Source organism: Protomyctophum parallelum (genome assembly GCF_964188405.1).
Source record: "Protomyctophum parallelum genome assembly, chromosome: 13".
Taxonomy (NCBI): Eukaryota; Metazoa; Chordata; class Actinopteri; order Myctophiformes; family Myctophidae; genus Protomyctophum; species Protomyctophum parallelum.
In genome coordinates this window covers 38,874,974-38,902,910 of record NC_139708.1, presented here as the reverse complement: position 1 = coordinate 38,902,910, position 27,937 = coordinate 38,874,974, and the positions used below count along the sequence as shown (strand labels likewise).

General features: G+C 44.5%; 2 protein-coding genes across 2 annotated transcripts in view; one reads left to right on the top strand and one right to left on the bottom strand.

Annotated features, from left to right (window-relative positions):
- Positions 1-19: 19 nt before the first annotated feature.
- LOC310869946 (uncharacterized protein) lies at positions 20-6,304 on the bottom strand. The gene is made up of 4 exons (XM_083780937.1): positions 6,064-6,304; positions 3,889-4,329; positions 2,495-2,770; positions 20-1,737 (listed from the first exon to the last, which is right to left on the bottom strand). The coding sequence occupies exons 1-4, from the start codon at positions 6,235-6,237 to the stop codon at positions 1,510-1,512; spliced, it is 1,119 nt and encodes a 372-aa protein (XP_083637063.1). The 5' UTR covers positions 6,238-6,304; the 3' UTR covers positions 20-1,509.
- Positions 6,305-8,203: 1,899 nt separating this feature from the next.
- e4f1 (E4F transcription factor 1) overlaps positions 8,204-27,937 on the top strand; it is a gene marked incomplete at its 3' end in the record, with an annotated part of 29,814 nt that continues 10,080 nt past the window's right edge. Inside the window, exons 1-9 of the mRNA XM_083779094.1 lie at positions 8,204-8,332; positions 11,527-11,762; positions 15,374-15,452; positions 15,927-16,061; positions 17,700-17,935; positions 19,571-19,691; positions 21,763-21,915; positions 24,057-24,250; positions 25,383-25,685. Of these exons, the coding sequence (XP_083635220.1) occupies positions 8,236-8,332; positions 11,527-11,762; positions 15,374-15,452; positions 15,927-16,061; positions 17,700-17,935; positions 19,571-19,691; positions 21,763-21,915; positions 24,057-24,250; positions 25,383-25,685 (1,554 nt within the window). The 5' untranslated portion in view covers positions 8,204-8,235. The remainder of the gene's footprint in view (positions 8,333-11,526; positions 11,763-15,373; positions 15,453-15,926; positions 16,062-17,699; positions 17,936-19,570; positions 19,692-21,762; positions 21,916-24,056; positions 24,251-25,382; positions 25,686-27,937) is intronic.

The window sequence follows — 27,937 nt, the reverse complement described above, 5'->3', positions numbered from 1 at the left end:
CAACAAAATTATGAACTGTGTTCTTCAAATCCAGGTTTTTATTAAGCATGATTCACACTTTAGCATAAATCACATACATCTGAGATTGACTTCTGTTGCTGTTTAGACACGTTACCCCTCTTTAAAGATGCACAATTACTGTCACCTTGTGGCCAAAAGGTAATACCATCTAATCAATCTCCCCAGATACAGTAAAGTTAGAAAAACAAAATATAGGTCTTGACTGAGTATCTAAACAATGTTGCTGTCTCTCTCTAAAGCATATCAAGGACATCATTCAGTATCATAGTAGTCAGCATAAACTTAAAATGAAAACATAAAAAGGAATACACCTTTACCTCAACCCATGTCTGTAAGAAACATCGACCTGCATATCAAAACTATGATGAAAATGTTCATCAACTGCCATTTTTCACTCATGAAAACCAGATAAAACAACATAGAAACTAAACTATGATGACAAACTATAAGTCAATATATTGACGTCGACAAACAATGAAAATGTTAGGGAGAAGAGACACTTTTATTACGGGTGTCACGCTCCAAAAATAGCTGATCAACAAGCTTGCAACGCGTTGTTGTGAGCTTGTAGTTCAGCATGCAGCTAAATCAAAATAATTGGCATTAAGATGCCATCATAGTTAGTACAAAAATCAACTGTAGATTTAGTTGACAAAAATGACTAAAACTAAAGTGAAGTTTTATTCAAAAGACTTAACTGAAACGAAATCAAAATCTGCCTAATCTTTTTAATGACAGATGTAGCCACTGACTAGACCCAAAGTGTTCCAAGAAACCCGCTAGCATAGCTCTGGGAGAACAGCGCAGATGTTTTAATTTAGGTGTTCCATCATGTTCGTTTGAAGCGCGGCTTGATGGCTACTTCAAACCCATCAGATTGCTTCCTCGAAACGACCTGTTGTACGGTATAATCCACGGTGGTGCATCTGGCTTTGTCGAGCGCCCGTACGCACACAATTTGTGTGCCCACGGCAGTGGTGACAACAACAACACAAAAGTGAAGAATCACGCATAACGAATATAAATCAGGGAGGGGGGGAAAAAAAACAACAACATTACATTAAAGCTGCTATAAGCAATATTATGTAAAAAAAAATATGGCCTTTTTATTTTTTAGGTATTCAGACAGCCAGCAATGGGTAAAACGCTGCCACAAAAAGATTAGTCTCTGTGACACATCTAGGGTTTTCTTACGCATTTTCCTAGAAGCATTGTCATTGGTCGATTTGCCTGTCTACTTCCTGATTTCATTTGGACCAATGACAAAGCTTCTAGGAACATCTTTGAATGCAGATTGTGGCCCCTAAATGTGTCACAGAGACTAAAATATTTTAGGGAGTGTTTTACTCATTGCTGGCTGTCCGAATACCAAAAAAGTAATAAAATAACAACGTTAAAATGTGGACATATTATTGCTTATAGACGCTTTAACACCGTGCTGGGGTGTTATCTGGGATGGTACCGCGGTACCAGGCGTCGCTGTGTTCGTCATAAGTTATCTGGGATGGTATCGAGGTACCAGGCTTCGCTGTGTTTGTCGTCTCGCGCGACGTTCCCGTCCAGATAGTTCTGGCTCCAGGCGTCCCCGGGAAGAGGAGAGGCGTCGCGGGCCACCATCATTCCGTCGTCACCCTGGTCATCGGCGCCCTCCGCCTTCCTGCTCGCAGATTCCTGTCCGGTCTTCCGTCTCTTGGCATTCTTCTCCGACGAGCAGGGCTGTCACAGATTAGAACATTTTAACATGACGATTAATAATAATCACACACACACACACACAAACGATTTAAGTGTGTTTCCGACTGTCGCTTGTCAACGTATGAATTCAAATTACATTTCCGTTTGCCGTTCACGCTTTGAAATTGCACAGTGCAGATATAACAAATGAACTAAATGCACAAATGTCATAGTTAGCAACTTCTTTATACTTACTACAAAAACAAACATGTAATAGTGGAAATAGCTGATGTACAAGCTCGCAACGCATCATGTTGTGAGCTTGTACATCAATAGTTTCCACTATTTTTTGAAGATATTTGCAAATGTATGAATACTTCTCAAAACGGTTATGAGTGACGATTATGACAAAATAATTGTGATCATCGCAAACAACTGCGATTATGTAAATAATGGCGAGGGGGGTCTTAAGGCTCATACATACTCCAGTTTTTGGCGATAGCTTATCACCGCGGTGTAGTTTTTAAAGGGTTGGAAAACTACACCATTACGTCAGTCGCGGTGATGATCAGCTATCACCGCGGACACAAACCCATCTCTCTGTTTTTACTATCAGACAAGTCTTTTCACTCTGGAGCTATCACCCCGCTCACCGATTAGTCTAGAAGTTGGGTAAACCACAGGGAGGCGGGGTCAATCCTTAAGGACATCACCGCGAGCATGATGGCCTCAACTCTTATCACCTAAAACAGTGATAACCGGTCACCAAAAACTGGAGTGTGTATGTATGAGCCTTTACCGAGGAGAAGCAGCGTTCGTCAGGGTGGTGGTACTCGAGGCATTTGGTGCACAGCTCGGGCTCGCTGGAGGTGGGACAGTCGCGCAGCGACGCCGCCCACGACTGGTGGTACCCGGTCACCGCTGCCTTCTGCGTCTTCTTCTTCTCGCGGTCGCGCAGTCGCTTCCTTTGCCCTTTCGTTAGCGGAATGTCGGCGGCGGACACGCCCCCCACCGCCTCCATGGCGATCTCTCTGGCTGTCGTATTCACCTCCTGCACGCTTTGTTTTCTAAAGGACTAGTAGAAGAAGAAAAAAAAGGCCGGGACATTTTCATAACCATCTTGTATGTAATAGTGTAAACTTTGCCGTGCGCGAAAACAGGCTCACATTATGTCTTCATGATGCGACACGTGAGACTGTAGATGGGGGGGGGGGGTTCGTGTAAAACTTGTTATTAAATTGTAGGCACTGGCCTACTTGGAACGATGCAAGTTGGAAATGAATGTCCCACCCAGTTATGTCTGTGTCCCTTTATGCCCATATATGGAGTTCTTTGCCAGGCATGCCCAAATATAGTCTATACCGATGTCAGAGCAGGCCAGCCATGGCGATATAGGGGTGATCAGGTGCGGAGCACAGGCAGAGAGGCCTTCTGTGCCGGTTCGGTACAACCGTGGGTCCGACCGACTCGACGCCGGGCAATGCAGTGCACTCCGTGTGGTGGTGTGGAACGTGTGTGTCAAATTTCTCGAGTTACGTGCATTACAGCCGCACACACGTACAGACAGACGTACAGAGACATGGTGCATGTATAGTTCTGCAAACCAGATAAAGGCTTTGAACTTTACCTTTTTTCCCCGAGACCATTAGGGCTTTATGGAAAATGCTTCTGAACATATTGCTACTTTGACCACTACAAATGCTCAAAATAATAACAGCTTATCTACTAAGCTAGATGGGCTGTTTTCACTGCACATGCTTCCACAAGATAAGACATGCTTGGCTCCTATGGAATCCAAATGACCGAAATCAATCATTGGTCTGAGAACTTTTAATCCATTCTGAACGGGAACCCATTTTGGTGTTAGCATCATGTTATGCTTTAGCTATTGAAAAATAGCAGATCTACAAGCTCGTAGCGCGCCACCGAGTGGCGCGCTACGAGCTTGTAGGTCTGCTATTTTTGAAAAATCGAAGAACGACTGACATTTTTAGAATCTGATCTCAGGTCAGAATGGGTTCATCAGACCAGTGTGTGTGTCCAGTGGAAACCTCGTATGAATCTGATCTCAGGTCAGAATGTGTTCATCAGACCAGTGTGTGTCCAGTGGAAACCTCGTATGAATCTGATCTCAGGTCAGAATGGGTTAAAATCTTGAATCTAAAGATCTACCCGGCCAGCGCCCATGCTCACCTTCGTTGGGGCCGGCAGCAGCAGCTGCGGCGGCTGCTGCAGCAGCGCCGTCGCTGTCTGCGGCGGCTTTGGCGGCGCCGGCCGGTCCCCGGCCGCGCGGCAGATCCTGACGGCCCCGTCCAGCGACAGCCCCTCCACCTTCAGCAGCGTGGCGCGGACGGCCTGGTTCTCCACGCCGAACACGATCTGGTCACGCACCATGGAGTCCTCCAGGTTCACGCCGCCGCCGCCGAAGTTGCACGTCTGCGCCTTCAGCCGCAGGTCGGCCAGGAAGCTCACGAAGGGCTCGCCCGGCTGCTGCGTCCGCGAGCGGAACACGTACCTCCAGTAGGCCTGGTTCCGCTCCTGGGAGCAGTGGAAGTCAAACTTCTCCAGGACCACGTCCAGCGTTATGCGGTCCTCTGGACGCTCGAAGTGGAAGGTGTTGTACACCACCTGGGCCTGCAAGGTTAAAGTGTTTCATACTTTAGTTTAGCCATTGAAAAATAGCAGATACCGGTATACTATTACTACTAGCTCATATAGCTACGAGCTTGTAGATCTGCTATTGTTTTTAAATCGTGTGCAAATTATATATATATATACACACATACACATACATACATACACAACAATTTGAGTTAAAATGTTCGCTTTAGAAAAACAAATCACACCCGTGTGAACTGAGTGGTCGGCTTGGCACTTTTTGGCACATTTTGTTGCCCAACTCACAGCGTGTACTGCGCGTATAGGTAGCGACGGTCTTCTCCAACTCACAGCCACAACACAACATAACACAACAAACCCAGAACAAAGATATGCTCATCGCCACAATGTGATTATAAGCTCTGCATCACTGGTGGTTTCCTTCAAAACGGACCGGATAAAAAAACATCAGAAGACCACCAGGGGACGTAGATTTTAACCCATTCTGACCTGAGATCAGATTCTAAAAATGTCAGTCCTTCTTCGACTTTTTCAAAAATAGCAGACCTACAAGCTCGTAGCGCGCCACTCGGTGGCGTGCTATGAGCTTGTAGATCAATAGTTAAAGCATAACATGATGCTGACACCAAAATGGGTTCCCGTTCAGAATGGGTTAATTCCCATCGAAAGGAGGTGTAATTCACCGTACATAGATATTAGTATTCATGACGTGCATGATTAAATGTGTTCATAACATACTATGTTGATAAATTGAATACATAGGCCCACAATGGAAACAAGTCCCCAGTTATTCTTTCAAGCCTGAATGTCTTGCTGACGGTATATGCTTTTCACATTTTTGACTAATAAAGTATTCAAGTAATAAAATAATAATAAAATAAAAAAACGCAAATAAAATCGAGGTCTGTTGGTGCCCCACATTGCCATAGTACTAGTGCCCATTCATTCGATTGATTGATTGATTGACTGAAATATGTATTAACAGTTTGCAGAATTACAGTACATTTCAATACAAAGACTGTTAACTGCCCACTCTGTTTTGGTACCCAGATGATTTTCCTAGTGCCCACTCCTTCGAAACCTGGTGCCCACTCTGTTTTGGTGCCCAGATTTCCCTAGTGCCCACTCGTTCGAAACCTGGTGCCCACTCTGCTTTGGTGCCCACTCCTTCAAAACCAGTGGTGCCCACTCTGTTTTGGTGCCCAGATTTCCCTATGTGCCCACTCCTTCGAAACCTGGTGCACACGCTGCTTTGGTGCCCAGATTTCCCTAGTGCCCACTCCTTCGAAACCTGGTGCCCACTCTGCTTTGGTGCCCACTCCTTCAAAACCAGTGGTGCCCACTCTGTTTTGGTGCCCAGATTTCCCTACTGCCCACTCCTTCGAAACCTGGTGCACACGCTGCTTTGGTGCCCAGATTTTCCTAGTGCCCACTCCTTCGAAACCTGGTGCCCACTCTGCTTTGGTGCCCAGATTTTCCTAGTGCCCACTCCTTCGAAACCTGGTGCCCACTCTGCTTTGGTGCCCAGATTTTCCTAGTGCCCACTCCTTATAGAGGCCTGGTGGGGCCACCAGGGAAATGTGGTCAAGTAGGAAGAGTGGGCTCACTGGGCTGGGCACTATATTTTACTAGGCCATCTCTTCATACATGCCCAGTTTTCTCTAGTGGGCCAGAATTGGTGCCCACTATTTGGACCAAATGTCCATTTTAGTTCAGTAAATTATTATTATTATTGTTAATATTTTGTACCTGTGGTCCCGCGACGCTGAGCAGCTTAGAGACCTTCCAGGGCTCCCCGGACTTATCTCGGCCCCAGGCCCGCAGGTAGAGCAAGAAATGCTGCTTGAAGCTCAGCCAGTTGCTCTCCACGTCGCCCGTTAGCCTCAGCCTCTGCGGGGCTTTCAGGTGAAGATGCATGGGCATACCGTTGTGTTTCTGACTGTAATCTGTAGGGACTGTAGAGAAATTAACTAGAAGAACTGCAGCGTTACGGAGCGTCGCTCACTCACCGAAAGACATGTATTTGACTTGAAAACAATAGCTTCGTTCTCTCCGATGAGAGAGTATTGCTGCTAAAAATGTGATTGGCTGGGAGAGACTTCCTCTCTTTCCTTATTGGACGGAAAACTGAGGGTTCCTCTAACGTTCCTTTAAGCACGTTTGCGAGGCAATCGTATCCGGATCTGGAGCGGATACGGAAACAGTCTGTGTGCTTAGATGTATGCGTATCATGAAATGACCGGATACAGTAGGCGGGTTCAAGAGCGGAACTAAGAAATGAACAGCAAATAGGAACTATTACGATCAGTGGTTCTCAACCAGTGGTCCGGAGACGACCAGTGGTCCTTGAGGGGGTTCCAGGTGGTCCTAAATCAGTGGTTCCCAACGTGGGGTCCGGGGACCCCTGAGGGAGTTCCAGGGGGTCCCCATGCTAAATGACAGTTTGGAACCATATGGACCCTTATGTGTCTGTAACTCAGAGAGTGTACAAATGGAACCTACACTACAGAGTACAGAGTTAAATTAACATTGATTTTACAATATAAGAGATAGAAATGCCATTTAAATGGGGGCCCGTAGACTAATGCATGTCAAACTTGCGGTCCTTGAAATTAAACGGGTTGGGAATCACTGCTAGAGCCGTAACAATCTTCTCTTATGGGGGTCCCTGGCATTTTCAAATGGGGGTCCGCGGGCTAGGGGTCCTTGACATGTCCTAAATGATGGAGAGTTGGTAACCAAATGGAATGGACTCTTCTCACAGTTAACAGTCTTTGTATTGAGTTGTGCTTGAAATGTACTGTAATTCTGCTAATAAATATTTCAATTAAAATCAATCAAAATATATTCTTATTTATATATATATATATATATATATATATATATATATATATATATATATATATATATATACAGTATTTAACTGGGAGTGTAAAATGCTCTCAAGAGAAAAATGATTGTTCAACGTCTGCATAACCTTTTTTTTTACAAGACGACTGCACAATTACAGAATGTATAGAAGAATTGATAATGTCTGCCTGTTAATCTCTCCTAATGGTATACCAACATCGTATATCCAAAGATCTAAATTACTTTTTTTATTTCAATTTAATTTATTTTAAATTGGACATTATGGCATAATACGTCCCCAAAAAAATACAATCCTCAAGGAAATTAATTATTATTTATCGTGTTTATTTATTTATTCATTCATTGGTGACTTTTAATTCAAACATTTATGTATTTTAATTGATGCCACATCAAGTCCATTCATTGGTTCCAAATGAATGAATGAATGAAATTGATTCAACAGCGCCATCTGCTGGATTAGGGAGGGCTAAAACTGCCATAACTAAACAAAAATATATATAAATAAATAAATGCAAACATAAATAAATATATGCAAAGAAATGTATAAATCAATGATTAAATGCATAAATAAATAGGCAAAAGAAATATAGAAATGCATAATTAAATGTATTTATGTGTTTTAATTATGTACACATTTAAATACGCATTTAAATACACATTTAAATGCACATTTAAATGAGTTTTGGCCCTCCATACTGGATAACTATAGCAACAAAACCCCTCTATGATTCTTCTCGCTGCGAGCTGTAATAATATATAATACATATATTATATAATACAATAACATATTTATAATAACATATAATATATATTATTATTATTTATAATAAACATTTATTATATATATGTGTTATATAATAATATATTATAATATTGTATTACATATTATTACATATATACATAATACATACCTGTGCTGGCTTTTTTGTTGTTGTTATGACGACCGGGTCGTAAATCCGCCATGTTTTCCTCCTCGCGCTCAGAGACGTTAGAGGAGGTTTGGTTGGTTGGTTCGTGTCGTTGCGACAGAGACGGAGAACTCCAAACGACATGAATGTAGACGAAAACAATCATACGGCAGAAGAAGCGGAGCACGGCACTAGCAGCATCACCATCAGCCACATCCACACCACCATAGGAGACGAAGGTTTCTGTCTGTTTTTAGGAGGTTTCACTGTTTGTTTTTGTGGTGGAAGTTTAGCTGCGTTTTCTTTTCGGGGCCTAGTACAAAACCCTAACGTCCCCCTCCCCTCCCTCCATCATGTGTGTGTGTGTGTGTGTGTGTGTGTGTGTGTGTGTGTGTGACGTTGTTATTAGCCCTGCTGGCTAACAGTTAGCAACTGTAGTTTTTAATTTGCAGCCTAATTTGTAGTCATTTTTATTAAAGCAGGTTTTCTCAAAACCTTTTCACGTCAAGGCGCCTCAAATACACACTTATTTAGGAAAATGTATGCCACCCAGGGACCCCCATAAGTGAAGTTTTTTTTAAAGGCTCTAGCAGTGATTCTCAACCATTTGCATGTCAATTAGGACCCCCCAGTTTAACATGCATTAATTAGCCCACGAACCCCCCATTTAATGGCATTTCTATTTCTCGGGGGCCCCCAATTTATATAGTGAAATCACTGTTAACTTAACTCGGAGTGTACAAATTGGTTCCATATGTACACTCTTGAGTTGCAGACCCATAAGAGTACATTTGGTTCCATTCGTACACTCTTGAATCTGAGTTCTGTTCAAGGTTCCATTTGGTTCCTAACTATCTCTAATTTAGCTAGGGACCCCCTATAACTCCCTCGAGTACCCCTAGGGGTCCACTTTGAGAACCAATGCTTCATAGTTCCAGCTCGAAGGGTTCTTGTGACAACTTGTTGTGTGTGTGTGTCTGACTGTCTGTCTGTCTGTCTGAGCACAGAATGTCCGTGACGTCAGTGTGATTTCTTTTCTAAATCAATCTTTTGAAAAGGGCAGATCTGCAAGCTCACGGAGTTCACAACGCTTTGCTTTGTGATGTCGTGGTGGTCAGCGTATCATCTAAAAAAAACTGCAGTATGAATTCAATAGGCCTTTCCAGGTCTGTGACTCTGAGAGTTACCACGAGGGTCCTTGAAATGAAAGCGTTTTCACCACTGATTTGACTAACGGTGTCGTCACACAGGTGTTCGTTGACACTAAAGCGTTATTCATGAGGCTCATTCATAGTCTGGATTTTCGGTGGTGAGGGCTTACAAAGGGCTGGGGCGGTGGTTTGCTCTTCACCGCGGCTCGTGACCGTCATGTTGTAGTTCGGTGGTCAGCTCACCACCGAAAATCCAGACTATGAATGAGCCTATAGTCAGAATTTCCAGTGGTGAGGTGACCTTCACCCAAAACTACAACATGACGTCACTGAGCCGCGGTGAAGAGCAAACCACCGCCCTCCCCAGCCCTTCTCTCTGAACGCTCCACGTTCTTACAGCTCCGGTGGTCACCTCACCACCGAAAATCCAGACTATCATGAATAGGCCTTAAGGCCCCATTTACACTGGCAGAAATCCGATTGGTTTAAATGAGTCCAACATGTCACAAATCAGATTCCATTCTGGATGTGGCTCAGATCTGATTCAGGCTTGGATTTGGGTTTCCCACCTGCCTGCCGGGCCCCCCTGGTAGGTAAATAAAACTTTGGGGCAGGTGCTCGTTTGAGAGAGAGGGACGCAATATAAACACAGCACAATATATCTGTCTAAACACCTGCTCGTAGCCTCAGAGCGCTCTGTCTTCTGGTCTGTGGAATGTAAATTAAGACAACTGTTTACCTATAAGTATAATGTGCTGTTATCTCTGTTGCTACACTTAAAAATCCCACCTGTGTGAACTGAGAGGTGCAACTCCCCTCTCCCCCTCCCCCCCCCCCCCCCCCCCCCTCCTCTCTCCTCTCTCTCTCATTAGCAGGCAACAGGCAGCACTAATGGTCATATACTCGTGCTCATGGCCATATAGGTACGCACGGATATTGCTGGTTGTAGGAGTGGTTGCACCACTCAAAAATATAAAATGGCGGGGCACGGCTAGAAGGTCCACAGCTAGAAGGTCCTGGGTTCGATTATCGCTGGGGACGCTGTGGGCGCGTGCTCCCTCCCCCGCGTCCATCATTGCCCATACCCGAGGCAGGGTTGACGAAAGGGCCTTTCTTTGTGGAGTTTGCATGTTCTCCCCGTGTCCCCTAGGGTAGGTACCCTCACATGTTCTCCCCGTGTCCCCTAGGGTAGGTACCCTCACAAAAAAACATGCAGTAATCCTGGTCTCTAAACTACCTCCCCCTGGCCAGCCGGGGCGCCTGATGGAGGGGAATGGAACTGGTCGGAATAACGCGTTCCTACCACGCGCTACGTCCGGACGGAGAAACACCCCCCCCCCCTGTCAGGTGAAAAGAAGTAGCTTGGACTCCTCATGCATAGAAGGAAGCATGAGGTCAGTCTGCTGCCCCCCAGGTTGGCAGAGAAAGTGTAGCGCCCAGGATTACATTAGATAATTGACACTGGGTAAAAAATAATATATATATATATAATTATATATATATAATATATATATATATATATATATATATATATATATAATACAAAAGAATTGTCAAGCTGTCCTCGATGCGAAACATACTGAAGCAGCAAGCGTGGGAATTCCGTGGTCAAACAATGGTCTGCCCCAACCTCATGTGAAATGTTTCCCCCCTAATGAAGTTGTTTTTATTTGTTTTCTCATGCCCCGCCATGTAAAGCACATTTGAGTATTCATATACACACTGAAGACACTTTATATAGACACTTGCTGCACTTGTTTATCTGTTGGGATAAAACAAGTTGTATTGCTTAAAGGGGTTGTGTGCACTGTTGTGTGCACTGGAAATAATAAAAAGTCCCCCAATTCTGTGTTGCCTAGAATTGGAGGTCTGAAAAAAACAGTAACATTATGAAGTACATTTTTGTGATGTCACTGAGATGTACTTCATAATGTTACTGATTTGTTTCACTTTCTTATTATATCCACACAACTCTAAGGTATATTAATGACAGTAAAATGTTGAAAATGAGTGGAATCCCGTAGTCACTATTCACTGGGATACCAAAAAACATTTGGAAAAAAAGGTTTCTCACTGTTCTCGGGTTGAATATTGATATGCGATTATAATGCGATTAATCGAGATTTATGATGGGCGATATACTTGCCAATCGAGGCACTTGCCCGATTGGCACGTGCCTCTGAGACCTTTAGTGTCAATGTCAACCCCTGCGTCAACGTGTGCAGATGAGGACGTGCATAAGTGCTAATCATGTTATTTAACAAACCGTTGTGTTTTTCCAGATGAGGACGTGCATAAGTGCGGCCGCTGCCAGGCGGAGTTCTTCACCCTGGACAGCTTCATCCAGCACAAGCTGGGCTGCACCAGCAGCAGACCGCCCAGACCACCCGCCGTGGTGGGGCACGGGGTCCCGGGGCCATCGCAGGGGGGCCCGGGGCCATCGCAGGGGGCCACCGTGACCCAACCACACGATGCCACGCTCGCCGCCGTCCAGGAGGACCATCGTGATGGCACCCAGGTACAGTGTTGCCAACTCTCCAGTAACGGAAGTAGCTAGCAAGGTTATAATAGTTAACTAAAACTAACTAAATAACGAAAACTAGAATTAAAAAAACATTTTAGTTAACTGAAACTAATAAAAAATAAAATTAAAAACGATAACTAAACTGAAACTGTATTGTGTGTCCTAAAAACTAACTGAAATTATAGACAAAATACCGTAGTTTTAGTTTTCATCAATATTTATATGCCTTTCGGATATTTATATTATAGTCCTTTTAAATTCATTAGATTAATTTCCAACAACTTTTACGGCAGTTTTCAGTACCGTACGGCAGCATGTAGCCACGCTAACCCTAAACGAAATACGAAAAAAACTAAAACTAAACTATAACTAAACTAAAACTAAGCATTTTCACCGAAATAAAAACTAAATAAAAACTAGCAAACCTGCTCTAAAAACTAACTAAAACTAACTGAATTAGAAAAGAATATGTCGGCCCAGGCCGTAGCGTAACGGTCTGGGCACCGGACTGGTGATCCAGTCGCGGTGTGCCGCGGGTTCGACTCCCGGACCCGACACGGCCTTTACCGCATGTCATCCCCCCATCTCTCTCCCGTTTCCTGTCAGCCTACTTTCTATCCCTTAAAAAATCAATAAAGGCGTAAGCCGCAAAAAAATATCTTAAAAAAAAAAGAAAAAAAAAAAAAAGAAAAGAATATGTCAAAACTAACTAAAACTAAAGTATAATGAAAAAACCCCAAAACTATTATAACCTTGGTAGCTAGTGGCTCCTCGAAAAGTAGCAAAAAGTCGCTAGGGGTGAGATATGCGACTTTCAGGCGCCCCTAGCAACGGAAATATGTAGCCAGCCCAGAAAAACATTTTTCGACACTGAGGCACTCTCTGTGCTGTGGTCTGAACTCGGAAAATTTGCTGCTCGTTTAATCGCATTGTAATTAAAAAATATATACCTCAATTCAACTAACGTTTAGAACGCTATTTTGTTTTCCGATCCATACAGGAATTAGAAGGTTAATACTTCATGCATTTGAGTGTGTATTTTGTTTTTACTAGCAGACTAAAGTGAGCTGCCAGCTGCTTCCTCCTTCCTTGCTCTGTTTGCTCTGTCACAGAGCAACAAAGGAGGAAGCACTGTGGCAGTCTGTGCACATAACCGAGCCCAGGAAGCACTGTGGCAGTCTGTGCACATTACCGAGCCGAGGAAGCACTGTGTCAGTCTGTGCACATAACCGAGCCCAGGAAGCACTGTGGCAGTCTGTGCACATAACCGAGCCCAGGAAGCACTGTGGCAGTCTGTGCACATAACCGAGCCCAGGAAGCACTGTGGCAGTCTGTGCACATAACCGAGCCGAGGAAGCACTGTGGCAGTCTGTGCACATAACCGAGCCGAGGAAGCACTGTGGCAGTCTGTGCACATAACCGAGCCGAGGAAGCACTGTGGCAGTCTGTGCACATAACCGAGCCGAGGAAGCACTGTGGCAGTCTGTGCACATAACCGAGCCCAGGAAGCACTGTGGCAGTGTGCACATAACCGAGCCGTGGAAGCACTGTGGCGGTCTGTGCACATAACCGAGCCCAGGAAGCCACTGAGCCAGACGCGCCGACCACTTTTAGTTTTGCCAACTTAGCGGATTTGAGGCTGAGAAGGAAAATGAAGAAAAATGAGCGTTTTATCTCTGGCGCCTGTCAACACGATTTGTCCCCAATTCACCAGAAAAAGTAGCTAGATTTCTCACCAGAAGCTTTTCACTACTTCAGTCCCTATAGGGGAGCCTGGAAAGAAGCTAAATATGGCGACAAATCCGCTAAGTTGGCAACACTGCCCAGGTAAACATATTCTTTTGAGAAACGAGTCCAAAGGGAAGAAGCACGCACGCATCACATCTCCAAAACATTCTCCACAGTCGCTGAACAAAAAGATGGAAAACTAGAAAAAGTGCCCTTCTGGGCACAGGTCTCCACCAGGATTCTTCCTCAGCCTAGTGGGAATATGCGTGCACAGTTTCATCGCAATGGGACGCTGCGTTGAGGAGTTGTGGCGATTTGTACAAAGCGGGCTACTCCTGAAAACTGTAGGAGCCAATCGTGGCCAATCAGGATGGAATATGAGAAATCAAACAAACCTGTCTTGATCACATGACTATAGAGATCATGTGTACCGATTTGCGTGAAATTTGGATAAAATCTGAAGGAGTAATAATAGAAAATGTGTTTTACATATGTCGGCCTCCTGGTGGCGCTATAAAGAGCAGATGTTAAAAAGTCCAGACAAAGGTTTTTCCTTGGCCTCTAGGGAGTTGGCATACAAAGTTATCCACAGATCCGTGCAGTTAGAGGTAAAAACACTTTTCGGCCAGTTATAGCGCCACCTTGAGGCTGAGTTGAAATTGTTCATGTGGCATTTCGTCCTCGGCCTAGTGGGAATGTGGGTGCACAATTTCAGGGAAATCACGCGATGTGTTCATGATTTGCAGCATTTTGTTTGAAACTGAGCACGGACACACGGACGGACGGACACACGGACGGACGGACGGACACACGGACGGACGGAGTGCAAAACATACTCTCCCCCCATGCCTTCGGCCTGGTGGAGACAAAAAGAACATAATCAAACGCACACATACGGGTTTTGCCACTGTCTTGTTGTAGTAGCTGAAAAACAACAACTCTCAGCATTGAGTTTGTGAGTACTGTTTAATCTGAGCTGGAGGGACTGTTACTGAACAAAGACTAGCAAAAGAGTACTATGAGAATATAAAGCAATTTAAAGGGATACGTCACCCCCAAAATGACCTTTTTTCCTTATTGATTACTCACCCCATGGAGAGTTTGAAGACTTGAATTCATGGATTATATTTTGTTTTCGTCACATTCCTAAGCCAATGATCTGATGGCCAGCAGTGGTTCCCTCTGGAGACACAAGGGGCTGTATTTTGCGTGTCTTAAAGGACACTTCACTTTTCAACCTATCTTCATATTATAATAGGTCCTCACTAATAATCATGAAAAAATTGTGCAATTTCTTTCTACTCGGTCTGTGTCTCATAGGAGGGCTGTGGGCAGTTTAGAAACCGTCTTCCAGTGACATCATCGATGGGGAATACAAGCTAATAGAAACTGCAGGCTTTCTAGTCCTGAAAAGTTGCAATGTGAAAATGGAAGCCATCGTTCTCACGATAATGAAAATCTAAACATCTTTGTAAAATAATCTTGTTTAAAAAATAATCTGCCTAATGATGATGTCACTGGAAGACTTTTAGTTTCTAAACTGCCCACAGCCCTCCTATGAGACACAGACTGAGTAGAAAAGAATCGTGCCATTTTATCATGATTATTAGTGAGGACCTATTATATGAAGATAGGTTGAAAAGTGGTGAAGTGGTCCTTTAAGTACCAGGTCTTATTACTTAACTTAAGACCTAGAGGCGTGGTCAATGCTCTTTGGCCACTCAGAATAGCCAAATGGCATTGATCACGCTTCCAGGTCTTAAGTTAAGTAATAAGACCTGGTACTTAAGACACGCAAAAGGCAGTCTCCTTTGGGATATGGGGTCCAGCAGCCAGCAGTGTGAGTGACCTGCCAATGTTTGCACCTTTTTTAACAGACTCCTGCAGCCGACGGAAACTCTGCCTCCGTGAAGAAAGAGGAGGTGTCGGGCGAGTCAAAGAAACCCGCCACCAACGGTGAGTCTACTTCATTCCCGTATTGTGACGCGTCCTGATTGCTTGTAGATCTGCTATTTTATTTTTTATCTTCAAATGATTTGAATTTGAAAACGTGTTGAAAAGGGACATTCCCCATAATGAGTACTGCTTTTTGGTACTTTTTAGTACATTTTGATACCAATAGAATACCTCTGTACTTCTACTCAAGTAAATGTTGAATGCCAGACTTACTTACTTGGCCGGGAACCCCTTTTGGTGTTAGCATTATGCTGTGCTTTAGCTATTGAAAAATAGCAGATCTACAAGCTCATAGCGCGCCACCGAGTGGCGCGATACGAGCTTGTAGGTCTGCTATTTTTTGAAAAATCGAAGAACGACTGTCATAGAAACATAGCTTTTTCAGAAAAGTGTCAGGATGTAGAAGACATTTTTTAGAATCTGATCTCGGGTACTTCTTCCTCCACTGGTAAGATGTCTCGCCGTCTCCCTCAGACGTGGCTAGTGGGGACGTGCTGGGGCTGGGCCGGGGGTGCAGGAAGAGAGCGGCCAAGGTGCCGAAGGTTGTCCCCTCGCAAGGGAAGCAAGAGGCCACTGACCAACCCACGGAGATGGGTCCACTTCATTCCAGTAAGTGAAACCCTTTCCCCAAGCCAGTTGGTCGTACAAATCCCCACCCCATCATGGCTGTCGATGATGGATCTGGAGACATGATGTGGTGTGGGGAACGCTTTGTTATTTTGCTTCGGGCGTGATAACTTATTCCATCCAGTACGGCTTGACAACTTTGAAGGGGCTTGCTCATCGAACTTGTCAAGTGAATTTCCCTTTGTGCCGTACAGTATCCCCATTCTGGACATGTCTCTAATACATAGACTGTAAAAAATATGGACAAAGCGTTCCCCGGGTCTAACATGAACGTAAAATGAAGCCTGAAATTCCTTGCACTCTAATGCACTGTAAGTCGCCATCTTTCTTGATCCGTTCTGGTCCGGCTGGCCATTGGCTGGCCCAGACAACGAGGCGGGACTTCCCCCCTTCTTCTCTGTTGGTTTTTATTTTGACTCGAGTGGGTGGGGGATCCCGATCATAGACTGTAACGGTAGCCACGCCCCTCAGAACATACGCGACTTTATGGTCATTTCTTTTATAAATGGGACCATAATTTTCCAAAAAGAATATTATGACATTAGAAATGAGACTTTAAACTAGTGACTGGAAGCAGAAAGTATTCATGACCATGTTTATTAGGGTAATACAGTCTAGGTGAAGTTGGGCCCAAATACATGGGCCTCTATGGAGCTATGGGGCTTTTTGGGTCCAGTCCAGCGCCACAACAGGCCATTATATGAACTTTCAGGAAGTCCCGATTTCAAAAGAGGCTTCACGAAATATCTGTCTGACTGCCCCCCTGCTCTAATAGGTGACAATCCGGCGTCTAGTAGGTGAACGTATGGCCGAAAACAGCCGATCTGCAAGCTTACAGCGCGCCCCAACGCAGTGCGTTTATAAGACTGTAGATCAGCTAAACTTATCCCTTATCCCTAAACTTCTTCGCCTTTTTTTTAACTATTTTGCTAAACATCTTTGAATAGTTTAAAATGGCCAGTCTACAAGCTCACAACATGTCAATGTAGATTGGCTAGTTGAACTATTCAAAAATGCTTTTCAAAATAGTTAAAAAAAAAAGGCAAAGAAGTTTAGGGATAAGGGGTTTAGCGGTGACGAAAATGGAGCCCTTGGTGTAGAGGGGAAAAAAAGTTAGGAATTCTTTTTTAGAACCCCACTCAACAAAGTACAAATGGTTTAAGTAGTTAAAAAGCTGGGTAGGTACCCTCACAAAAAACATGCAGTAATCCTGGTCTCTAAACTGCCTCCCCCTGGCCAGCCGGGGCGCCTGATGTAGGGGAAAGGAACTGGTTGGAATAACGTGTTCCTTCCACGCGCTACGTCCAACCAGGGAAACTCCCCCCTGTCAGGTGTAAAGGAGCAACTTGGACACTCAGGCATGAAGGAAGCATGAGTTCAAGTCCGTTGCTCTCCCCAGGTTGGCGGAGGGTGTGTAGAGCCCAGGATCACATTAGATAATTGACACAGGGGTGAAAAATGGGTTACAAAATCGTGGGATAAAAATTATATATATATAAAAAAAAAAAAGCTGTTGTTACAAGTAAAAGTTGAATAACAGACTTTTACTTGTAACAGGAGTATTTCTACGTTGCCATATTGATAGGTCATTGAAGCATGATGTCGTGCTGTCTCCCTCAGACGAGGCTGGGGTCGTGCCGGGTCCGGCCCGAGGGGGCAGGAAGAGAGCAGCCTCGGGGGTGAGGGTCCCGGTGGTCTCGCCGCCGCCACAGCGAGAGGAGGAGGGGGAGGAGGGGATGGGGGAGGAGGAGGAGGAGGAACCCACAGAGACACCCGCTGGCCTGCCCAAAGACACCGCCTACCAAATCAAAGATGGACGCTACATGTGCCAATTGTGCAAAAAGACTTTTAAAACGGTGAGTTTTCATCGTGGTGTTTTTTTTCTTTCTGGAGTGGTTTTTCTCAAGGGGTTCCAAATGGAACGCTGAGAAAGTACGGGTCCATTTGGTTCCACTTGTACACTCTCAGGGTTATGGGGGTCCTTGAATTTAAAGGACAACTTTAGTTTTTTTCAACCAAGGTTCATGTTTTAGGTTGTTATTAGAGAAAGTAAAAGATGAGTGTTAATTATTTTTCGTTTGCTGCTTTCTTTCGTTTTAGTGATTTTAGTTGTTTTTGACAGGGGGGCTGGGGCATTCGAACATGGGGCTAAATATGTATTTTTTTACAAAACTTTTATTATTATTTACTATAGTCCTACTAGACTGCAAGAAATTACATCTGGCCACAAACGATCCCAGGATGTACTGAATGTGAAGGTAGCCTACTGGGTGGAAGCCACACTGTGTGTCATAGGCTCAATATGTCAGTTTGACACATTCAGTAGATCTCGTGATGTTTTGTGGCCAGATGTAATTTCTTGGGGTCTAGTAGGACTATAGTGAATAATACAAAATAAATCGCTATAACATTTTGTAATGAAATACATATTTAGCCCCATGCTCGAATGCCCCCACCCCCCTGTCAAAAACAGCTAAAATCCCTAAAACAAAAGAAAGCAGCAAATGAAAAAAGAAATACACTCACCTTTACTTTCTCTAATGACAACCTAAAACATGAACCTTGTTTGAAAAAAACTAAAGTTGTCCTTTAATAAGTTTGAGAACCATTGTCGTTTGGGATGTTTATGTTGTCAGCATGTGTTGACTTTTGGTCTGTGCATGTCCAATGTCCATCACACATAACAGTTATGTACTTAACATGATTAGCCTTGCAAGGAAACAACCCAGAAACAAAGTCTTGAAATGTGTTAGTTTTTGTTTTATTAGTTTGTTTAAGTTTAATATTCCTGCACTGTAACTAATGTCTGTTCTTTATCTAATATGTACTTAAAGGACAACTTTAGTTTTTTTCAACCAAGGTTCATGTTTTAGGTTGTTGTTAGATAAATTAAAAGATGAGTGTAATTTTTTTTTTCATTTGCTGCTTTCTTTCGTTTTAGGGATTTTAGCTGTTTTTAACAGGGGGCCGGGGGCGTTCGAACATGGGGCTAAATAAGTTTTTTTACAAAATGTTATGGCGATTTATTTTGTTATTATTTACTATAGTCCTACTAGACCCCAAGAAATTACATCTGGCCACAAAAGATCACAGGATCTATTGAATGTGATGGTAGCCTACTGGGGGGAAGCCACACTGTGTGTCATAGGCTCAATATGTCAGTTTGACACATTTAGTGGATCCCGTGACGAGGACTATAGTAAATAATAAAAAAATAAATCGCTATAACATTTTGTAAAGAAATACATATTTAGCCCCATGCTCGAATGCCCCCGCCCCCCTGTCAAAAACAGCTAAAATCCCTAAAACGAAAGAAAGCAGCAACTGGAAAAAATAAATAAATACACTAATCTTTTACTTTCTCTAACAACAACCTAAAACATGAACCTTGGTTGAAAAAAAAAACCTAAAGTTGTCCTTTAAAGTATTCTCTATATAACGTGCACTAAACTAAACGTTTCGTCGAGTATTTAATTGTCTCTCCTTGGCAGACGAACATCCTGAGAACCCACATGCACACCCACAGTGAACAGAAGAAGTACTCCTGTGAGCTGTGTAAGACCTCCTTCAGAACCAAAGGCTCCCTGATTCGACACAGCCGGCGGCACACGGGTACGGTACAAATTGATTATGGACCCCCGTCTGGGACAAATGCTATGTCCCAGGGACCCCCCCTGGGACATAGCATTGGGTGTATAATTGCCGACACCGATGTCGTAAAAATGTCAAATAATGGCCGAACACGTCTGCCTTTAAGGGCCTTTCAAACGTGAAGCGATGTAACGCAGCCTACAGTTCATTTTCAATGAGACCTGCGCTTCTTTTTGGCGCGGAGCACTGGGGAGCACAGTCGCGGTGCGATAATGCAAGCGTACTATATTTACGTGAGCGCGGTCCCGGGAATTTGTTCCTCGCTTCCCATTTGAAAGGCCCTTTACTGATATTTGGGTGGGGCTCAATTAACCCATTTTGGTGTTAGCATCATGTTATGCTTTAGCTATTGAAAAATAGCAGATCTACAAGCTCATAGCGCGCCACCGAGTGGCGCTCTACGAGCTTGTAGGTCTGCTATTCTTTTTTAACTGTCAGGATTTAAGATTTTTTTTAATCTGATCTCAGGACAAAATGCGTCAAAGATCCACCATTCTTCTGTCAGTTCTGTGCGTTAGAATCTGATGTCAGGTCACAATCCGGCGTAGGTGAACGTATGGCCGAAAACAGCCGATCTGCAAGCTTACAGCGCGCCCCAACGCAGTGCGTCATAAGACTGTAGATCAGCTAAACTTATCCCTTATCCCTAAACTTCTTTGCCTTTTTTACTATTTTGTTAAACATTTTTGAATAGTTTAAAATGGCCAGTCTACAAGCTCACAACATGTTAATGTAGATTGGCTGGTTGAACTATTCAAAAATGCTTTTCAAAATAGTTAAAAAAATAGGCAAAGAAGTTTAGGGATAAGGGGTTTAGCGGTGACGAGCTTGTTGGTCTTGTTGGTTCTTTTTTTAAACCGTCAGGATTTAAGACTTTTTTTTAGAATCTGATCTCAGGTCAAAATGCGCCAAAGAACCACCATTCTTCTGTGCGTTAGAATCTGATCTCGGGTCAAAATGCGCCAAAGAACCACCATTCTTCTGTGCGTTAGAATCTGATCTCGGGTCAAAATGCGTCAAAGAACCACCATTCTTCTGTGCGTTAGAATCTGATCTCAGGTGAAAATGCGCCAAAGAACCACCATTCTTCTGTGCGTTAGAATCTGATCTCGGGTCAAAATGCGCCAAAGAACCACCATTCTTCCGTGCGTTAGAATCTGATCTCGGGTCAAAATGCGTCAAAGAACCACCATTCTTCTGTGCGTTTAGAATCTGATCTCAGGTCAAAATGCGTCAAAGAACCACCATTCTTCCGTGCGTTAGAATCTGATCTCGGGTCAAAATGCGCCAAAGAACCACCATTCTTCCGTGCGTTAGAATCTGATCTTGGGTCAAAATGCGTCAAAGAACCACCATTCTTCTGTGCGTTTAGAATCTGATCTCAGGTCAAAATGCGTCAAAGAACCACCATTCTTCCGTGCGTTAGAATCTGATCTCAGGTCAAAATGCGTCAAAGAACCACCATTCTTCCGTGCGTTAGAATCTGATCTCAGGTCAAAATGCGTCAAAGAACCACCATTCTTCCGTGCGTTAGAATCTGATCTCAGGTCAAAATGCGTCAAAGAACCACCATTCTTCCGTGCGTTAGAATCTGATCTCAGGTCAAAATGCGTCAAAGAACCACCATTCTTCCGTGCGTTAGAATCTGATCTCAGGTCAAAATGTGCCAAAGAACCACCATTCTTCTGTGCGTTAGAATCTGATCTCAGGTCAAAATGTGCCAAAGAACCACCATTCTTCCGTGCGTTTAGAATCTGATCTCAGGTCAAAATGTGCCAAAGAACCACCATTCTTCCGTGCGTTTAGAATCTGATCTCAGGTCAAAATGTGCCAAAGAACCACCATTCTTCCGTGCGTTTAGAATCTGATCTCAGGTCAAAATGCGTCAAAGAACCACCATTCTTCCGTGCGTTATAGAATCTGATCTCAGGTCAAAATGCGCCAAAGAACCACCATTCTTCCGTGCGTTTAGAATCTGATCTCGGGTCAGAATGGGTTATAACCACGCTGTGTGTGTCTCTCCCTCTCCCAGACGAGCGCCCGTACCGCTGCACGCTGTGCGGCCTCTCCTTCAGGGAGTCTGGAGCTCTGACCCGACACCTGAAGTCCATCACGCCGTGCACGGAGAAGATCCGCTTCAACCAGTACAAGGAGATCCTGGTCAGCCGGGACGGGCTGCAGAAAGGTCCGTCTTGTTGTTGGGTTTTAAACCCATTCTGACCTGAGATCAGATTCTAAAAATGTCTTCTACATCCTGACAGTTTTCTGAAAAAGCTATGTTTCTATGTCAGTCGTTCTTCGATTTTTCAAAAATAGCAGACCTACAAGCTCATAGCGCGCCACTCGGTGGCGCGCTATGAGCTTGTAGATCTGCTATTTTTCAATAGCTAAAGCATAACATGATGCTGACACCAAAACGGGTTCCCGTTCAGAATGGGTTAAAGGACCACTTCACCACTTTTCAACCTATCTTCATATAATAGGTCCTCACTACTACTCAGTCTCAGTGTCTCATATAGGAGGGCTGTGGGCAGTTTAGAAACCGTCTTCCAGTGACATCATCATTAGGCAGAATTTGTCTTAAACAAGATTTTTTTTACAAAAATATTTAGATTTCCATTATCGTGAGAACGAGTGTGGATCCAGTAGGCCTCACGTTGTTTTAAAGGGGCATCGTGGTTACCACCTCTTCTTGGAAGTTTGACTTGTTCTATACCAATGAAGCGGAAAGTAGAGATGTCATGTTTAAGGTCATTGAAATGCACTGCAACAGGGTATTCACGGTCGTTTCTTCTGATCGAACTCTTATGTTCACTCATTCTCTGTTTTAACTGTCTAGTAGTTTTGCCTATGCATGCTAAACCACAGGGACATTTGATCATATACACCACATGGGTTGACACACAAGTAACAATGTTATTGATCTTGAACTTCTTGCCAGTATGAGGATGGTTAAAAAAGGAGGTCTTATGTGTATTACCACACTGCGCACAATGACCACAAGGATAGTTTCCTTGTGGGAGTGGACTTAACAGGGTCTGTCTGAGTGAGACCTGGGGAGATTGAAAGTCAGAGTGTACAAGCTGGTCTTTTAGATTCTTACCATTCTTTGCCAATACTAAAGTATTACGATCTGTTTCTTTCTGATAGGACTAGAAAGCCTGCAGTTTCTATTTGCTTGTATTCCCCATCGATGATGTCACTGGAAGACGGTTTCTTTACGTGAAAGAAAGTGGTCCTTTAACTACATTTAGACCTGAGGATGATTCTACAAAATGTCTTCTAAAACGGTTCTGACGGTTTTCAGAAAAAAAACTATTTATCGCTGGCCTGATAGATTTCTTTTTGTGAACAACTGAGAGGCTTGTCATTAGCCAGATTGAGCACAGCAGGTGAGATTGAGATTCTGGAGTCTATCAGGCCAGCGCACTGTGCGATTCAAGTCACAGGCAGTGGCACATTGCCACACAGGCAGACACACTCCACATGCACATTGGAGATTTGAACAGTCAGAATGTTCAAATGTGTTTGCCCCCCACATTGTAAATATTGTATTTTTATATACAATTTTTGGGGGCAGTCGACTAAGAGGTGGTCAGTCGACTGAGACCCGTTCCGATCGATTAGTCGACTATTCGACTAATCGAGGTCAGCCCTACAACAGATTGATGTATGCTTGTAAGTTGTTGTATGAGACTTATTGACTGATGCAAGCTCGCAATGCATTTCCAATGGGAGTCACATGGTTTGACACAACACATTTGTGTCGTATGAGGGGGGGAGGGAGGGCAGTCGAAACGCAGCCGGAAGCCGTACAACAAAAATGTCGTGTCAAACCATGTGACTTCCATTGGAAATGCATCGACACTTACCCTTTGTTTACATCTAGCATACCATGCGTCAATGTTGTATGCTAGATCGAAAGGTGTGAGTGAAGCCTAAGGGCCGATTCATACTCCTATTTTACAGCTGTTTCGGCGCTGTAGTGCCAAAATGATTTTGGCTCGTCAGAAATTTTCAGTAGCACCGAAGAGCCGACTTTAGGACGGTACCCCCCCGCCCCCCCCCCCCCCGAACCTCAAATGACGTCACATTGTAGGCTCTACAGAGCCAAATGACGTCACATTGTAGGCTCTACAGAGCCAAATGACGTCACATTGTAGGCTCTACAGAGCCAAATGACGTCACATTGTAGGCTCTACAGAGCCGAACCGACTTCTATTCGGCTCTAAAATAGGAGTCTGAATTGGCCCTAAGCCTGGGACCGAGGCTATAACCTCCAAGAGTAGTTGTCGTTGACGAGGCCATTGTTTTGTCCGTGCACAGGAGTGGGCACGGCGGCAGCAGCAGCGACTCCTCTGACCGAGCACCAGGAGGCGCTGGTGGAGCATCGGCAGCAGCAGCAGCATCAGGTGGAGGTGGAGTTGGAGGAGGTGGAGGAGGCTGCTGCCGGGGGTCAGGAGGTCATCCACCAGGTTCACTTCACCATGGAGGTGGACGGGACGCTGCAGGAGCAACAGGTGAGGATCGGTCGTCAATCGGCCATATTTTTCTTTTTTTCTTTCTTTAACCCATTCTGACCTGAGATCAGATTCATACGAGGTTTCCACTGGACACACACTGGTCTGATTAAAAAAATAATAATAGTAATTATTACTGATGCACTGAATGTTCGGCCGCAGAAAATATTAGTCAGAAAATGGCTAAACTGGGGCACGGTGGCACAGTTGGTAATGCTGTCGCCTCACAGCTAGAAGGTCCTGGGTTCGATTCCCGCTGGGAACGCTGTGGGTGCTGGCGCCGTGTTTCCTCCTCCGCGTCATCAGTGCCCATACCCGAAGGCGGGGGTTGGCGATAGGGCCTTTCTGTGTGGAGTTTGCATGTTCTCCCTGTGTCCCCTAGGGTAGGTACCCTCACATGTTCTCCCCGTGTCCCCTAGGGTAGGTACCCTCACATGTTCTCCCCGTGTCCCCTAGGGTAGGTACCCTCACAAAAAACATGCAGTAATCCTGGTCTCTAAACTGCCTCCCCCTGGCCAGCCTGATGGAGGGGAAAGGAACTGGTCGGAATAACGTGTCCCTTCCACGCGCTACGTCCGGCCAGGGAAATTCCCCCCTGTCAGGTGTAAAGAAGCAGCTTGGACTCCTCATGCATTGAAGGAAGCATGAGGTCAGTCCGCTGCCCCCCCCAGGTTGGCAGAGGAAGTGTAGCGCCCAGGTTTTCAAATGGCTGTAGCAGGCGCGCTGACACTAGTGGGCGGGTTTTTCCACCGCCGAGCGAGACAACAACAACCGATCATGACACCCCACACAGCAGTTTGTCATTGTAACATCATGACACCCCCCCCACACAGCAGTTTGTCATTGTAACATCCGGTCATGACACCCCACACAGCAGTTTGTCATTGTAACATCATGACACCCCACACAGCAGTTTGTCATTGTAACATCATGACACCCCACGCAGCAGTTTGTCATTGTAACATCCGGTTACGCATATTTGGCTCTTCAAAGTAAGTGTTAACGCGCGAAAATACATTCAAAAGGGTGGAGTCACAAGAAAGCCGTTAGGCTCCTCTTGGGGAAACGGGAAGGAGAGCAGGTCAGAATGGGTTAATGTTCTAACCCGTATCTCCCCCTCTGTGGCCACCAGGTGGTGGTAGAGCAGTCTCAGGCTGTGGCCCTGGCGGCGGGCGACAGCCTCATCTGCCAGGCCATCATCAACTCCGGCATCGCCCTGAAGACCGAGGAGGAGGAGGAGGAGGAGCCCACAGCGCCCCTAGTGGCGGTGCAGCGGCAGGAGGACGAAGAGGAGGAGGAGGGGGAGAGGGACGAGGAGAGCAGCCAGGCCGCGGAGGAGATCCGCAAGGTGGTGTTCGAGTGCCCCGACGCGGAGGAGGGCCGCGTGACGGACATCCAGGTGACAGAGGAGTGCGTGGAGATGATGGAGGCCGAGGTGAGAGAGAGAGAGAGAGAGAGTCCGTCCACTTCTTCTCTCAACACATTTAGTGCCGGAAGTGCATCAAAATAGAAGCTCCGGGGTGCCAGAGTTGTCTGATCGCTTTTACTCTGAAAGCCATGAACCGGAAACACTTTCCTAAAAAAAGTTGACTTTACAAAGTTTACCTCACATCCCCGATCATCTTAACCCATTCTGACCTGAGATCAGATTCATACGAGGTTTCCACTGGACACACGCTGGTCTGATTAACCCATTCTGACCTGAGATCAGATTCTAAAAAATGTCAGTCGTTCTTCGATTTTTTTCAAAAATAGCAGACCTACAATCTGCTATTTTTCAATAGCTAAAGCACGACATGATGCTAACACCAAAATGCGTTCCCGTTCAGAATGGGTTAATTATTTTTTTTACGCTCCAAAAAGCGTTCATATTTTGCGGGAGAGAGACGGATGAGGAGCAGAAATGAAGCGCCGGCATATCGATCCGTTCATCACCACGGAGAGCGCCCTGGATTAGGAGATACGAGTCATTCTTTCCGCCGCGCTAACATGGGAGTCAATGACAAGCTAATAGTTGCACAGAGCGTTAGCGTACGGAAAGCGAAAAGCGAAATGCAAAAAAAATAAAATAGGAAAAATTCGGAATATTCTTATCTCGCCCCGTGTCACTAGGACGTCCACAGACGTCGATGGCACTAATCTTTCTGAATCCTTATGACGGCCTCATGCGTCGTATGAACTGAAACGGTTAATACATTATGTGCCCTTTCATTCTTTCAAAATGGCGACCCAAGGTGCCCACTTTTAGACCAACTTTTTGACATTTTGAAAGATTTTTTTTCTACCAAGACGTCCACAGACGTCCTGCACTACAGTGCATGCGGTAATTCCTAGGACGTCTGTGGACCTCTTGGGCACAGATTGTGTTTAACATTCTGCTCCAACTCGACCCGACGGTGTTTCTTTAGTCTATCTTAGTTTTAGTTATATTATAGTCTTTGGAATGAAACTTTGAGTCGTATTTTAGTCACCTGGAATGTTCATGTTAATGTGGTTGTTAAGGTGGTTGCACACTGGACGCGTTTTTTTTTTTCGGAAAACCGACGAAAAAAAAACGCTGCTAAAAATCTGAAAAACACGCTCTGTGTGCAGGGACCTTTAGTCTAGTTTCAGTCGACTAAATGTCATAAGATTTTAGTTGACTAAATCGCTATTTTTGTCTAAAGTGCCCTCTTATGGGATGTGAGCCCCGGCCTCTCCAACACACTGTGCACTGTCCCTGCGACAAGACGTTTTCAGGCCAGTCCGAATATGTATGCCAACTTTGCCAAGTATTTGGTTGGGGCTGGGCCGAGCCTCGGGTTCCATGGGTTTTCGGGCCTAACATGCTAATTAGTCAGTTAGGGGCCGGGCCTTTTAATTTTCAGCCTCGTTGCGAACTCTAACCCATTTAGACCCGGGAACGATTCTACAAATGTGACCAGATTTGACTGAGAGCCTGCCATCATGCAAATTCCAGCTTTTCACCAGAGGAGAAAAACGTTTTTTTTTTTTTTTTTCAAAATGAGTTAATAGCACAGGCAGACTCTTCACATACTAGAGTGTACACAATTGTCAGAGCTGAAATCGACATGTAAATATGAAATTAATGCCCAAACATGTAGCTATAGGTGTAATGTTAGAGACCACAGAAGACATGTAAATATGAAATAAATGCTTAAACATGTAGCTATAGGTGTAATGTTAGAGACCACAGAAGACATGTAAATATGAAATAAATGCTTAAACATGTAGCTATAGGTGTAATGTTAGAGACCACAGAAGACATGTAAATATGAAATAAATGCTTAAACATGTAGCTAGGTGTAATGTTAGAGACCACAGAAGTGAACATTTTCAAGCCTGTTTTCTCAACTCGTTGTTTTCTGCAAGACATTACTCTATAAGCCATATCTCCAAAACTGGTGGGTCAAACTGAACAACCAATATGTCAATTTGAAGCTATGATTCCCTGCTTTCATATGACATGAAAAAACAAAAATTCAAAAAATCCAATGGCAGTCCCTCAGTAAAATGTTGTCACAAATGTCTTCTAAATCCTGACAGTTTTCGACTGACATGTTTCTATGTCAGTCGTTCTTCAACATTTTCATGTCAAGGACCCCCGCCATCTGAAAATATGTTGTTCCAGGGACCCTCCCCAGAAGCAAAGATTTGAGTTAAAAACTTTGGCTCTGAAAGAATATT